Source organism: Arachis duranensis, chromosome 3 (genome assembly GCF_000817695.3).
Source record: "Arachis duranensis cultivar V14167 chromosome 3, aradu.V14167.gnm2.J7QH, whole genome shotgun sequence".
Lineage (NCBI taxonomy): Eukaryota > Viridiplantae > Streptophyta > Magnoliopsida > Fabales > Fabaceae > Arachis > Arachis duranensis.
In genome coordinates, this window is record NC_029774.3 from 9357213 (window position 1) to 9373414 (window position 16202).

The window sequence follows — 16202 nt, forward strand, 5'->3', positions numbered from 1 at the left end:
AAAGAGAGTCATTTCTAATAGAGAGGTTAGCCTCCTGATCCTGCAGAGGAAGGAGAAAGGAAAAGTATCCGATCTGTCATTGGAACAAGAAGTGCCATGATCCTGGACCAGGGAAAGGAATAACTTTCAAAAGATGGATCAATTGCCGCCAGGACAGGACTGGCTTCACAGCCACTGCTAATCAAAAGAGAGTACTTGGATGACCAATTCGGAGTCAAGATGCAGAGATGCTCAAGGGAAGATGGAGCTCTTGATCAGATACAGATTGAACTTTGAAGCACGTCACAGCAATGAATTTCGAGTATCTGAGGAGCAATGCTTAATTCAAGTGTCTATCATCAAGAGGCAGTGTTTATATTCTGTGGCAAATGAAGAAGGAAGGAAAAATGAAAATGAATGAAATAGTAAATGAACGACAAAATAGCAAATGAATTCAACCACCACTATAACTCTCATTAATTCAATCACTTGTTATCCAATTCAACCCGAACAAATTCAAATAGTAAATAAACAAAAATAACCAATATTTCCAAATTAATGTGAACATTTATAAACAGAAATTTCATTAAAGTAATGAGGTTTGTGGTAAAAAGTCACATTCCTCACCTGACATATCCTATCAAGGTTTGTAACCTAGATTATGACTACAGACTGTATATTAACAAACCCTTGCTGGAATGCTTGATTCGTATCAAACAGCTCTTTTATCTTCCTGCATGATTTGATGGTAAGACGAGAAAGGGAGGCCAGTCCAATTAAAGGTAGAGATGCAAGCTGATCACAAGCTTCAATCTCCAGTGTTGTGAGAGAGACTATGGACTGAATTCCTGTGTTGTCAATTGAAGTGAGACTCGGAAGTCCACTGATATGAAGATAAGTCAGTGACGTCATTTGCTGCAGATCCCATGCATTTGGAGGGAAGAGACTTATGCATTTGATGATGAACAGTGACTTCAGTTGAGGACACCCCCCTGCCGGAAATGAAACCAGCTTAGAGCAGCCATTCAGCTCAAGTCTTTGAAGAGATGGGAGACCATTTGGAGGAAACAAAATTGTTGAGAGATTCCCACAATCTTGTACATTAAGTTCTTGAAGGTTGGTGAAGTGGAATAAATTGAAGGTGATGATAGAATTACAGCAGCCATTTAGGTATAATTGCTTAAGAGAAGGATAGTTATCAGAACCCTCCATTACATCGCTGAGAGCTTGGCATCCACCAATCATTAGTATACATAGGGCAGGAAGCTGATTAGGTAACCTTCTGACTAGGTTGGGACATCCGTTTACATGAAGCTCTTCGAGTGAAGAAAATCCTGCATACTGATTGGGGGATTCCCAATCTTGCCAATTGAGCATGTTCTCAAACTTGAGGATTTTCAAGGACATGAATGGCTGAGTTGTATTCCCATAAAATTCAGAACCCACCTTTTGAAGGTCTCTCATGTTAGCTATGTAGAGTTCCTTCAGGGAAGGTAATTCTCCAAGTGGAGGAAGTAACGAACAATTTGTGCAATTCGCAAGCTGCAGAAACACCACATTGGAGAAAGCAGAGCTCCCCATCCAAACTTGACATGCGTCAATCAGTAATATGTCCCCAGAAGGAAATCGATCAGGTAAATCTCCAGTCAGCATGGGAGATCTATTTATGTTAAGCTTTTCAAGGGAACGGAATCCGACACCTTGATTGGTGGGTGACCAATCTTGCCAACTGGGCATGTCATCAAACTTCACACTCTTCAAGGATTTGATCTTCAAGGACTTCTTAGTTATATCTCCATAGAATTCCGGACCCACCTTCCGCAGGTTTCCCATGTTTGCTATATAGAGTTCTTTGAGAACGGGCAGTTCTGCAAGTGAAGGTAGTGACAAGCAATTCCTGCCGTTCGAAAACCGTAAAAACACCATTCTAGAGAATGCAGCACTCCCCAACCAATTTGGCAGCCTATCACCAGCAAAATTTTGAATGGTGAGCCTTTTCACATTTGGATGTGGTTCCAACTGATCGAGTATATCATTTGCACTATGTCGAGTACCAGTGGACCATTTGAATTCCAACTCATGAAGATGTTGTTTGCTACTCAACGCAGCACTGGAAGCTTCCGTCGGTGAAGATACATTCTCCAACTTGTCAATCAAAAGTGATCCACGAAGACCTGTTAGTTTCCCCAACTCATCAATTTTGGACCCCTCGCCATTACTTACGACAAAACTAGTCAACACTTGAAGGGATTCAAGATTACCAAAGTCTGCGGGCATCTCGGTGACATTGCTTTCCCTGATATCAAGATGTCGCAGATGTACAAGTTTGACAATTTCTTCAGGTAACTTGCGAAGGGAGCGACACCATGACAAAATTAGTGTCTCCAAGTTATAACACTCGCAAACAAAATCAGGCAGCTCCTCAATAATAGTATGAGAAAGATTCAAGTACCGGAGATGCAATGAGTTTCCAAGTGAAACTTGAATCTTGGTAATTGCGTACCTGGACAGGGAGAGAACACGCAGGGGATTCTTCTTTTTCAAGAAATGTCCAACGATATCAGGGAATGAATACGTGCTGTTACCGAATGAGGAATTGAATGGTAAGAGGGTCCTCAGTTTCTCTGAATGAGAGAAGGACTCAAACTTATCTGTGACACCATTGTTGCTTTGTGTATATGATAAATGCCGAACCCAACTCTTATTTTTTTTTGAATTATCATCTAGATTGTGATAGAAATCTCCAGCAACAGACTGAGCTAAGTCACTGATAAGGTCATGCATCCTAAAGTGAGATTCACTTAGGATTGACTGATCAAAAAACGATCTGGACAGTAACTCTTGAAAGCATTCATGTCCGACATCTTCCACTCGCTTCTGAGGGTCTGATCTCGGCAGGATACCTTCGCCCATCCACAAATAAATCAAGTCCCACTTTTCAAATTCGTGTTCTTTAGGAAATATGGAACAATAAACAAAGCATTTCCTTAACAGCAAAGGTAGATGAATGTAGCTCAATCTTAAAGCAGGAAGTATGCTGCTCTTACCACATGGTAACTCCCATATATGGCTGTTGCATACATTTTCCCATTCCTCAACATCCTCTGTGTAATGTAAAAGGCTCCCTAGTGCTTTTGCAGCTAAAGGAAGGCCTTTGCATTTCTTTGCTATTTCCCTACCAATTGGTTCTATGACATGGTAGTTGAGAGGTTTCCCAGCCTTGAATGCATGACCTGAGAATAACTCCCATGTATCTTCTTCTTCAAGAGGCACGAGGGGATGAGTTAAATCAGCTTGAACTTGTTTTGCAACTCTTCGACTCCGTGTTGTTACAATGATTTTACTTCCCTTGCCTCCTAAGAGGAACGGCCTTCTGAACGTATCCCAGTCAAGAGAGTTTTCATCCGAGAACCCATCCAAAATAAGCAGAAACCGTTGTCCTTTTAATCTCTTCTCGAGCTTGATTTGGAGTACATCCAAGTCTGAGATGTTAGAATGCGACAAGGTGAATGACTCATAGACTTTCTTGGTTACTTGACAAACGTCTGATGTCTCTGAAATAGAAGTCCATGATCTGCACCGGTACAGACTGTCGTTGTACAACATCCTAGCAAGAGTGGTCTTACCAATCCCTCCCATGCCAACAATTGCAACAACAGCCACCCTTTCTCCATTAAATGGCAGAAAGTCAATAATCTTTTTCTTATCATCATCTCTGCCGTACACTCGATGTTCATCCACCAAAGAAGTCGTTGGTGAAGCTAATGGGAGCGACTTACCACCGTTGACTTCATTGAGACCAAGAGTGTCCTTATGCTCAATCAAAAATTTCAACATCTCAACTATCTTGTCGAGATTAGAAGTCAGTTGTCGAGCAGATGGCGTGAGAGAATGAAGATAAGCATTAACCCGGCCAACAAAGGTGTCAGATCCATCAGAATCCTCGTTGTTTTGGAGTGCAGCAATCGCATCCAAGAGATCATCAGCATCATAGGCAGCATTTCGCAGCCCATCAAACCATTCCTTGACAGATGTATCAGTGAACTGCTTTTCCTCAATATCATGGACAGTGGCGGATCCACGGGGGGACCTAAGGTGGCCATGGTCCCCCCCAAATTTTTTTAAAAAAAATAGTAAATAGTAATAATTAATAATATTAAATTTTTTTATATATAATATTAAAAAAAATATAAGTTACAAAATTTTATAAATTAAAATAACTAAAAACTGCACTATGTATTGGATATTTGAATTATTGTTGTTCTTGTTAACAAATAGCTCATTCTAATAATTAATAAAAATGGTTCTATTATACTAGCCCAAGCCCATACTATTAATTAAAGTAACCCTAGTACATTTTTCAAATATTTATTTCAAACTATCATAGGCATAGCGTCACTTTTCTCTCTCTTTTAGTGATTCCCAAACTTTTGGTCTTCTACTCTTCTCATTTTAATTTTCTTTCCATACCAAAACAAGACATATGAAGAAAAACCATTGAAGAGAAGTGAACAACAAAATATTAACCATTGAATGCACAACAAAGATTCAAAGAGGTATATTTCAATTTTTTTTAAGTTAATGACAATGTCAAGTATTATTTACATTATTTATTTAAAATAATTAATTTATTTTTTTTTATAATGGACAGTGTTCAAAGATTGAAGTGAGGACAAAACTCAATAGAATTATTTTTTTGTGAGACTTGGAACAAAAAATAATCAGGTAAATCAATAACTTTATTTTTGGTTATTATATATTTGTGTTTCTAAAATTATTTGTTATTGCTCAATAGGTTTGATATTTTTTTTTAAAATAACATATATGCAATTGTTTTTGTTTTTTTTTTTTTTGTTAGATAGTTCAAGTTAAGTTAAAAATGTCAAAGATGAAAACAATTCACTCATTTTTCAAGAGAAAAGAGAGAATATATGATGAACAAAATTCAGCTTCAGATTCTTTGAGTAATGTTCAAAATATTATTGAACAACCTGTGACACAACTTGTTGAGCAAGATATTCAACCCCCTGCTTCCAAAATAGCAAGGACTGAAATAGATCAAGTTAATATTGATACATTGATGCGTGATCCCGGAAAGCGTCCGCAAATTTGGAATTATCCTATCAATCAACAAGATGAAATTCGTAGAGCATACATAAAGTTTGGACCATAAAGTTTTAGTATGTAGTTGAACATTGACTTTTATATAATATAATTACTTTTTTGATATATATGCTACAAATCACATTTTGTTAATTTTTTGTTATATTTTATATTTAATTGCCCCCCTCTTATAAAATTTCTGATTCCGCCACTGATCATGGAGAACTGTAGCAGCGAACAGTAACAGCATCTTCAACTTCTCCAGGAGTGACTCGTCAAGGTGGCTGCCCCGGAGGAATTCTAGAACAGCAGGAGAAACTATAGCGTCTACACGTCCCAACGCAACTTGCATTGCGGCAGACACAAATGAACCAATCCAATCAATGTTTTGCTTGCTCATGATGGAAAGGTCGGTAACAACGCGATAACCTAAACAGTGAAAGGAGTGTAACGACTGGTGTCTGTTATTCAGAACTCCCTCCTTTGTTGTGACACGGACAAAAGAGAAAATATCAAGGTGTTTTGAACAGTGAAGGGAATGTAATGCCTTTCAGCTTCAGGCAAAAGTCGTCGACGACTTGGGGGGTCATTCTTTTTTAGTTTTTTGTCTTTCATTATTTATTTATTTATTTTTTATGACTATTTATTTATATTTTATATTGCCGCGTTCTTGGAATCCAGCTAGCTGAACATATATATTATCACGATGCATAATTATCTTTCATTACTTTTTTGACGCCCGCCGTATAATTGTCCGTCCTGGAGCAGGAAATCATTCTTTGATACCCTTATTTTTTGTAGAGACATTAAAAGATGTTTTTTTTCTAAAAAAATTTTCAAGTTTTCAAAGAAGTTGAGGCTTGAGTTGGAAGGAAGGTTAAGACTCGGGTGGTTGTGGCCGAGACCGAGACGAATAACACCATCCTTGGAGAGATGGATTTTTTAGTATTTGTTTGTCTGGCTAAATAATAGGTAGATTTAAAAATGGAGTTATAGTCTAGAGTTTCTTGTTGTAAATATGTCGAAAGAAATAAAACATGTGAATATGAGGGATATGGTTTAGGATACATGGATAATGGGTCTATAACCAGTGTTTGAGGTACACCTGCTTTGTTTTTGTCCGTCTCAATTTGTCGAAGTTGGGCTATGACTTGATCCAGTTCTCTATTTTTCTTGTGGAATTCTGGGCCAAAGTATCTATTATCAATATAGGTTTTGAGTTCTTGATCAAGTTGAAAGGCCTGTGCAGAGAGCTGATCTTTGAGCTCAGCAACTTGCTCTGCCACAGAACCTAGTTGTGCTGAGAGACCTTCAATTTTTTTCACGAGAGCATCAAGAGTGTGATCTATTCGGAGTAATACGTTATTTTGGCTGACTGTATTATCTGTGTGCCAATTAAGTACTTCTTCTTGAGGAGTTGTTGATTGATGTCCATGTGGAGTAATTCCTTGAGAAATTACATAAGGTCTTCTAGTGATTTTCTTTTCATCAGTCTGGGTCACTAAAGGTGAAAATTCTTCCTCATAAGATCTGAGAGTAGCAATGCATGTGATTGTATTGACTGGCCAATAAAGATAATCCATAGAGTTTTTTCGAGACAATCTTGTCTTCCTGAGCATTGGTTTCTTCTTGAGCATTGGTGTTGTATCCGCATCATCAGGGGGCTCGAGCCTTTTATAAGAGCAAGGAGCTTGTAGTGACTTTTTCTTTTTCTTGTCCCTCCGCCGCCTAGCATAAACTTCATCATCAGTGTCACTCCATTGGTTAGCACAGTCATAGTCAGAATCACACATGGAGGGATCAACATCCCAGATGAAGTGGCCATTTATATGAGAAACATAAATAGGTTTTCCATTCTCATAGAAGTGCACAGGTGGATCATGTTGATCGTGAGTTGTTTGCACTTGAACGGGAGAGATCATATTAATCCTTCTGAAGGATGATTCTCGCAATGAAGTTTGCTTGATCATTCCAAGTCTCTGAAAAATAGTAATCACCATTCCATCACTATTATGAGTAATAGTTGGAGGTGTAGTAGTATGAACATCAACTTGTTCTTTTGAAAAAGCTTTCTCGTAATCAGTAATCCATTCCAATGGAATGATAGAAGAAAGTTCATCAGTAGTGATCATTCTTGGAATGTTTACAATTGCTGGCCCTCTAGCATTATCTGTGAATATGAATAACGCTTCTCCTATAGTGTTTGGGAGATTGAGATCAAGAGCATGGTCTTGAACTCTGTAGAGGACTTGGTAATGCAAGGTGACCTGTTCAGCATTAGAGTCTTGAATTACTCCAACTAATTGTATCTGGATTTTCAGCCTTTGACATATTGTCGGATCTGATAATCTCATGGTGAAATTAGGAGTTATAGTAAGAATAACACTTCCATTTGAGAGTGTAGTTACTAATGCTCCGATCAAGGCATGTTGGTATTCTTTGAAAGTGGTATCTAGAAGAGCAACCTTGGTTGTCACTTGTCACTAGAAGGGATCTTCTTTCATGAAGAGTAAGAATAAGTCTAACTGCTCCCAGATGCAAATGAGTGTAGCCTTGATTTTGGTGATTTCGAATAAGTTCTTGTGGAATTTCTAGGATAATATACTGTTCAGCAGTAGTGCCTTTTTAACCACATTGTTGTAGATGGGAGGACTGGATGACTTCTTTGAAAGGAGGAAAAGGATTTCTGTGGATAAGATGGCAGATGGAAGTGAGGGTTGATTTCTTTTGTCTTTGGTAGAAAGAATAGGGACTTATGAGAGGGTATTCAGTGGCTGGGATTCGAGAGTCTTCTGAGACATGAGTAAATTCTACCAATTGATTAATTTTGTTGCCAAGAGTTTTCTTTAAGCTAGAAGGTAATCAGTCTATGCTTAAGGAAGTAGAATGATGTAGGGGTTGTGAAGAACTTGAAGAGTCTATATGATTCATGTTTAGTGGTTCTCTCTTACTTGCTTTTACTAGTAATACCTTCTTCTTCCTCTTATAAACCTGAGGCTCTGATACCACAGGGGTGGATCTCCAGTACTTCAGGAAGACAATGATATAATACATATACATTATATGCTTATCCCAGTCACTCTTTACAACCATTTTAACGAGTGAGATTAAAGGGCCCGAGCAAAATACAGTATTGTACCACCGAGTCCATTTTTCACTATGAGAAATTCCTGTGGATCCTATCCATGCCATTTTCTAATGAGCAGGATCTTCTGCAAAGGCAAGCTCAGAGCATACTTTATGGCACTGGATTGAGGAAGAAGGAAATAACACTAGCTAAGCTTTCAGAGAGAAAAGGAAAATTTAGAACATGTTGTTAAGATAGGAAAAGTGGATATATTACAATGTATCTTGATATCCGATTACAACTGAGGTGAGCTCCTCCTTTTATAAAGGTCTCTAGATAGTAGCAATACCTTTGAGAATCTAAACAAGCCTATCATACAATACCAGCTGGAGGATAAGGATAAGCCTTATCTCTTTCTGGCTTTTCTTAGACATGTGACAGAAGTCACTTTATTTCAGTGCACTCAATAATTATACATAGTGGGGACATTGTCCTAATAAAGGGACGGCTTAAAATAGTCTTTTGGAAGGGTTCCATCATCATCTAAGAAGGATGATGTCTCATCAGAAGCCAAATTGACAGCTCTAAGATCCATATCCGGGTCTTGTAAATAGGTAAATGGGTCTTCAGTGTTTCTTTCATTAAGATCTTGGGCATCTTGCAGATATTGGTCATATGGGTCTGAGTATGGGCCTTCAGCATCATTGGATATCCCTGCATCAATTCTGGTTGGGTTTGGTGGTAAAGTATACACTCTTCCACTTAGATTTTCAAAATTCAGATCTTCTTCAGAATTTCTGTTTGGGATATGTCTAGACGTGTTGTGCTGGTCTCTTGGAGCATAAAAGGAGTATTGTCCAAATTGATTGATTATTCCTAAAGTTATGAATCTGGACTGAAACTCTTGGAGAGTTATTGGCGGAACATCTGTCTGAAATGGGAGTCCTTCGACTTCATCTCTTTCTCCATATAGTCCAGGTTGCCAAAATTGACAAAGGTATTTGGCCAAGGCATTTAGGACCGTCTTTTCATCTGTGGTCCAAATGGTAGAGTATCCAATAATATCGACTCTGTTCATGGTGTGAGAGTCTCTCCTAGTAAAATAATTTCTCTGTAAGGTGACAAAATAACATAATTTTTATTTTGCCCAAGAGGATTTATCCCACAGTTGGTGCCGATCGAGCATGTTATATAACATTCCTCTCCATGCATCAAGTGGAGCATACATAGAGAATAACTGGACCAGATGGAATTCTACTTGAGTGCGGTTACATAGGATATAGTATACAGGGAAAATCGGCACTACGATGGCACATGTATATAAGGAAGACAGAGCCCAAATATACCACATCATTTCCTCTGGTATAGGTCCTTGAATTATTAGTATAGTGCAAAAAGGGGTATCCATGTTGAAGTACCATGGGTTTGGATGGATTTGGGTTATGATAAGGAGCTGGTGTAGCTAGTAAAACAAGGTTTCTCTGGCTAGACAATTTATTTGAAACTCTGTCTGGGGTATTGCCTTGAGGGAAAAAGGACCAATCTTTCTTCTATGTAGGCTTCTGTGGAGCAGACAATCAGGGAATGGAATGGTGTATGAAGGATTGTGTGTACTCATGGTAAAAATGTAATGGATTGGTTCTTTGGTAGGTCTGGAGAGAAAATCAGCAAGTGTATTTTGGTGTCCCTTTATGTGTCTCACTTCAAATTTATAGCGAGAAAAGCAGTCTTTCCACCGCAAAAGTTGAGAGTCTGGTAGGATCTTTTTCTTGATTTCTAGCATTGATGGGAAAGAGGTGTTATCCATCTCCACAGTGAAATGATAAGAACTGAGGTGAAAATTGAACTTTTATATCCCTCGTTTAATAGCGAGAAACTCTTTGTAAGTGGCTTGGTAATGTTTTTCGGATTCTTTAAATTGTCTGCTAGCATGCACACAGTAGTGCCTTGTCCCATCAATTTCTTCAAGTAGCACAGCTCCCCAGAATTCATCACTAGCATCTGTCTGCAGAATTCTTTTTCCCGTGCTGGGAATCTTTAAAGGAGGGGGGTCTTGTGCTATCTTCTTCAGGGTTTTGACAGCTGTAGTTTGCTCAAGTCTCCATGGTGGGGGCTTCTTTTTCAGGAGTTTTGATAGCTGGTTGGTGTGTCTGGTCACATCTGGAATAAAGTCTTTGATGTAGTTGACAACTCCCAAGAATTGTTGGACTTGTTTGACCGTCATGTTTTCATCAGGGAAATTGATTAATTCTTTGGCAATATGATCTTCTGGTTGAAAGAATCCGTCTTCGAAGACCATCCCGAGGAATTAAATTTTTGTTTTAGCAAGAGAGCTCACCTTTGATGATAACATGATTCCCTGTTTTTTGACAATTTGAGTGAATTGGGCTAGGAGTGCCTTGTGGGCTTCATTGTCCTTTGAGAACAGTAATATATCATCAATGTAAATAAGTGTGGAGTGTAATATGGGTTCAAAGATTTTGGTCATGACTTTTTGGAAAAGAAATGGGGCTACTTTGAGTCCAAATGGCATTACTGTCCATTGATATTGGGCTTCAGGGATACAAAATGCTGTTTTGTATCTATCTTCAGGATAGAGCCCAATTTGCCAAAAGCCAACCTTCAAATCAAACTTGCTGAATATTTTTACTCCACTTAACCTTTGTGTAATAACTGAAATTCTTGGTAGAGGAAACTTATCATCTTGCAAAAAGACATTAAGTGGCTTATAATCAATAACAAGCCTCTTCTTTCCTCTATTTTGCTCGGCCCTTTTTTCAACATAGAATGCTTGACACGCCTAGTTAGAATTGGTTGGTCCAATGAGTCCTTGAACAAGAAGGGCTGCACATTCAGCTCTTGCCAACTTGAGGTCTTCAGGGTTCATCCATGAGTGTATGGCCTTTGTTGGGTTGATGTCTTCATTCTTTTTAAAAGGGAGACGAACATAAAATTCTGGATTCTTCCACAAAGGTGCAGGATGGTTGAATTGATCATGACTGTCACAACAGGCACTAAGGAGTAGTTGTTAGACCTCCTTATATTCTTCTGGAGCTTCCTGAATTTCAAGAATGCTTTGTATCCTTGTAAAAGGCAAAAACTGCCCTTTGTAACTTAGGCCAGTGGGTTTGATATGTAGTACATGGGTTCGAAAGAAGGCATCAAATTCGAATAGAACATCTTTGTTTGGGAGATAACTTCCCAGTACCCTGAGCCAAGTGATCTGGCATGCAAATATCTCCAATCTAATAGGTTTTTTGGAAATGAGATTGATGGTGAAGATTTCCCTGTTATCTACTGCGAACCTCTTGAAAAAAGGTGCCCACATTTCTTTTGGTAAGAAATGTGGTTTTCAGGACAGTAGCACAAGATCCAGTATCCATTAGTGCTATAGCCTTTATTGGTTTGTCATAGACGGATGTCTTGACTTTCAGATCGAAATGAGGTTGAGGAGTACCATCAATCTATTTTATTCTTAAGGATCCAAGGTATCCAAGTTCTTCTTTTGGGAGGCTTGATCCTTTAGGAATTCTTGTAGTGGTAGAAGCAATGGAAGATATGGAAAAGATTGATTTCTTGGGTAGGAGATCTTCTTCTAAGATGCTTCCTTCTGGATCAGTGTCTTGGAAAACATATTCAGTTTTACCATCTTTGCTTTCTTGTTCTTCAAGTACTGATTCAAGATCTTCTTCATCTTCGATGGAAGCCGCATCCATTAAAGACTGAAGCATTTTTATCTCCTTCTTTGTCTTATGAGGACATGATTTAGCAAAGTGGCTTTGTTTCCCACAAATGAAGCATTTGTTTGACTTAGTATGAGGTTTTCTTCTTTTGAAATAACGGTATCTTTGCTTTCTTCTTCCCCTTCTAAATGCCTTCTGGTGGAATACTTTGGCTGGTGGTTGCCAATGTGTCTTCTTTTTTGGCTTACATTCACACGTGCTTGGCTCCTTGCATTTGATCTTCAAACAAGATTTATTGCATGCTCCTTTGAGTTTGCCTGAATTTTTGTTGAGCTGTTTGAACATTTGTTGTTGTTCGCACAATTTGTCAAGAGCAGCTAGAGCCAACTGATATATTTCTCCAATAATAGTGGTAGCCACTTCTTTGCAAAGAGTCATCATCATCCGCTGTAACTCTGGCTGAAGTTCATCTGGCAAGGATGCCATGAAGACTTGTTTAAATGGCGGATTATTATTTCCTCCAAGAGGATAATATTCAGCGGCCATCTTCTTGTAATGTCTCTCCAAGTCCTTTCTGTTAAGTGAACAACACTTCATTTCAAAATATTCTTGAGAATTTCTTTTCTGGATAATTATAATGTCTCCCAAGAATTCTTGATGAATTATTCCCAAAAATTGAGAAAGGGTACCATTAATGAGCTAGAGTCTTTCATATTCAGAAAGGTTGCTAGCCCATTCTCGGAGATTGCCAGTCATCCGATTTATGAAATCTGCAAGAACTTATCTGCTTGAAAGATTAGGATTGGCCATGGTAGTTTCAATCCAAGCATTAAATTCATTTAACCTTTCTCTGTATCTTACTAGCGGGATATCATCAAAGGTGAACCATTTGTTGGGTGTTTTTACTTCAAAAGACCCTGCATGAGCAGGATTGGTTGAAGCTGATGGTTCTTCCCTTTCAGAGGTTACTTCCTCTTCTTCTTCTTCAACAGGTTTGACCATGGCTATTGCTGAAAGGTCTGCTTCATAATCTTCTTCGGACCATTCAGCAGTTTCTTCACTGGATTCAGCAGTTCCATCATTAGATTCATCAGTGATTTCTTCACTGTATGATTGATTATACAGAGTAAGGGTATTAATTGACCGTCGTAGGGCAGGTGACCCTTCTTTGATGCCCTTATCTTTTGTAGGGATATTAAAAGGCATTTTTTCTCTGAAAATATTTCCTAGTTTCCAAGGAGGATGGGGCCTGGGTTAGAGAGAAGGCTGAGACTGGGATGGTTGTGGCTGAGACCGAGATGAATAATGCCGCCCTTGGGGAGAGATGGATTTTTTGGTGTTTGCTTATTCGACTAAATGATAGGTGGATTTGAAAATGGAGTCATAGTCTGGGGTTTCTGATGGTGAATATGTTGAAGGAAACAAAACAGACGAATATGAGGGATATGGTTTAGGATACATGGATAATGGGTCTATAGCCAGTGCTTGAGGTACAGCTGCTTTGGTTTTGGCCATCTAAATTTGTCGAAGTTGGGCCTTGACTTGGTCTAGTTCTCTATTTTTCTTATGGAAATCTGGGCCAAAGTACCTATTATCAATATAGGCTTTGAGTTCTAGATCAAGTTGAAAGACTTGTGCAGAGAGCCGATCTCTGAGCTCAGCAACTTGCTCTACCACAGAACCTAGTTGTGCTGAGAGACCTTCAGTTTTTTCAACGAGAGCATCAAGAGTGTGATCTATTCGGAATAATACCTTATTTTGGCTGACGACATTATCTGTGTGCCAATTAAGTACTTTTTCTTGAGGAGTTGTTGCTTGATGTCTATGTGGAGTAATTCCTTGAGGAATTACATAAGGTCTTCTAGTGATTTTCTTTTCATCAGTCTGGGTCACTAAAGGTGGGAATTCTTCCTCATAAGATCTGAGAGTGGCAATGAATGGGATTGTATTGACTGGCTGATAAAGATAATCCATAGAGCTTTTTTGGGACAGTCTTGTCTTCCTGAGCATTGGTGCTGTATCCGCATCATTAGGGGGCTCGGGCCTTTTATAGGAGCAAGGGGCTTATAGTGACTTCTTCTTCTTTTTCTTGTCCCTCCGCCGCCTAGCATAATCTTCATCATCAGTGTCACTCCATTGGTTAGCACAGTCACAGTCAGAATTACACATGGAGGGATCAACATCCCAGATGAAGTGGCCATTTAAATGAGAAACATAAACAGGTTTCCATTCTCATAGAAGTGCATAGGTGGATCATGTTGATCGTGAGTTGTTTGCACTTGAACGGGAGAGATCATATTAATCCTCCTGAAGGATGGTCCTCGCAATGAAGTTTACTTGATCATTCCAGGTCTCTGGAAAATAGTAGTCACCATTCCATCACTATTATGAGTAATAGTTGGAGGTATTGTAGTATGAACATCAACTTGTTCCTTTGGGAAAGCTTTCTCATAATCAATAATCCATTCCAATGGAATGATAGAAGAAATTCCATCAGTAGTGATCATTCTTGGAATGTTTACGATTGCTGGCCCTCTAGCATTATCTGTGAACATGAATAACGCTTCTCCTGTAGTGTTTGGGAGATTGAGATAAAGAGCATGATCTTGAACTTTATAGAGGACTTGGTGATGTAAGGTGGCCTGTTCTGCATTGGAGTCTTGAATTACTCCAACTAGTTGTATCTGAATTTTCAGCCTTTGACATATCATCGGATCTGATAATCTCATAGTGAAATTAGGAGCTATAGTAAGAATAATACTTCCATTTGAGAGTGTAGTTACTAATGCTCCAATCAAGGCATGTTGGTATTCTTTGAAAGTGGTATCTAGAAGAGCAACCTTGGCTATCACCGAAAGGGATCTTCTTCCATGAAGAGTAAGAATAAGCCTAACTGCTCCCAGATGCAAATGAGTGTAGCCTTGATTTTGGTAATTTTGAATGATTTCTTGTACAATTTCTAGGGTAATATAATGTTCAGTAGTAGTGGCTATTAAACCACAGTGTTGTAGATGGGAGGACTGGATGATTTCTTTGGAAGGAGGAGAAGGATTTCTGTGGATAAGATGGCGGATGGAAGTGAGGGTCGATTTCTTTTGTCTTTGGTAGAAAGAATAGAGACTTATGAGAGGGTATTCAGTGGCTGGGGTTTAAGAGTCTTCTGGGACATGAGAAAATTCTACCAATTGATCAATTTTGATGCCAAGAGTTTTCTTTAAGCTAGAAGGTAATCGGTCTATGCTTAAGGAAGTAGAATGATGTAGGGATTGTGAAGAACTTGAAGAGTCTATAGGATTCATGTTTAGTGGTTCTCTCTTACTTGCTTTTACTGATTACGAGAAATCTTTCCCAAAGGAACAAGTTGATGTTCATACTACTACACCTCCAACTATTACTCATAATAGTGATGGAATGGTGACTACTGTTTTCCTGAAAGCTGAAATGATCAAGCAAACTTTATTGCGAGGACCATCCTTCAGGAGGATTAATATGATCTCTCCCGTTCAAGTGCAAACAACTCACGATCAACATGATCCACCTGTGCACTTCTATGAGAATGAAAAACCTGTTTATGCTTCTCATATAAATGGCCACTTCATCTGGGATGTTGATCCCTCCATGTGTGATTCTGACTGTGACTGTGCTAACCAATAGAGTGACACTGATGATGAAGATTATGCTAGGCGGCGGAGGGACAAGAAAAAGAAGAAGAAGTCATTACAAGCCCCTTGCTCCTATAAAAGGCCCGAGCCCCCTGATGATGTGGATACAGCACCAATGCTCAGAAAGAAACCAATGCTCAGAAAGACAAGACTGTCCCGAAAAAGCTCTATGAATTATCTTTATCAGCCAGTCAATACAATCCCACGCATTGCCACTCTCAGATCTTATGAGGAAGAATTCCCACCTTTAGTGACCCAGACTGATGAAAAGAAAATCACTAGAAGATCTTATGTAATTCCTCAAGGAATTACTCTACATGGACATCAAGTAACAACTCCTCAAGAGAAAGTACTTAATTGGCACACAGATAATACAGTCAGCCAAAATAAGGTATTACTCCGAAGATCACACTCTTGATGCTCTCGTGAAAAAAACTGAAGGTCTCTTAGCACAACTAGGTTCTATGGCAGAGCAAGTTGCTGAGCTCAGAGATCGGCTCTCTGCACAAGCATTTCAACTTGATCTAGAACTCAAAGCCTATATTGATAATAGGTACTTTGGCCTAGAATTCCACAAGAAAAATAGAAAACTGGATCAAGTCAAGGCCCAACTTCGACAAATTGAGATGGCCTAAAACAAAGCAGTTGTATCTCAAGCACTGGATATAAACCCATTATCCATGTATCCTAAACCATATCCCTCATATT

The 16202-nt window shown here is 38.9% G+C and overlaps 1 protein-coding gene across 1 annotated transcript; it reads right to left on the reverse strand.

Annotated features, from left to right (window-relative positions):
• Window positions 1-6: 6 nt before the first annotated feature.
• LOC127745769 (putative disease resistance RPP13-like protein 1) lies at window positions 7-4170 on the reverse strand. Its single transcript, XM_052259499.1, has 2 exons — window positions 607-4170; window positions 7-359 (listed from the first exon to the last, which is right to left on the reverse strand). Exon 1 carries the CDS (start codon window positions 3814-3816, stop codon window positions 634-636), a length of 3183 nt encoding a protein of 1060 aa, XP_052115459.1. The 5' UTR covers window positions 3817-4170; the 3' UTR covers window positions 7-359; window positions 607-633.
• Window positions 4171-16202: the final 12032 nt, after the last annotated feature.

Coding starts and splice junctions, on each gene's coding strand:
- LOC127745769 (XM_052259499.1), bottom strand. CDS start 3,816: ATGTTGAAATTTTTGATTGAGCATAAGGACACTCTTGGTCTCAATGAA.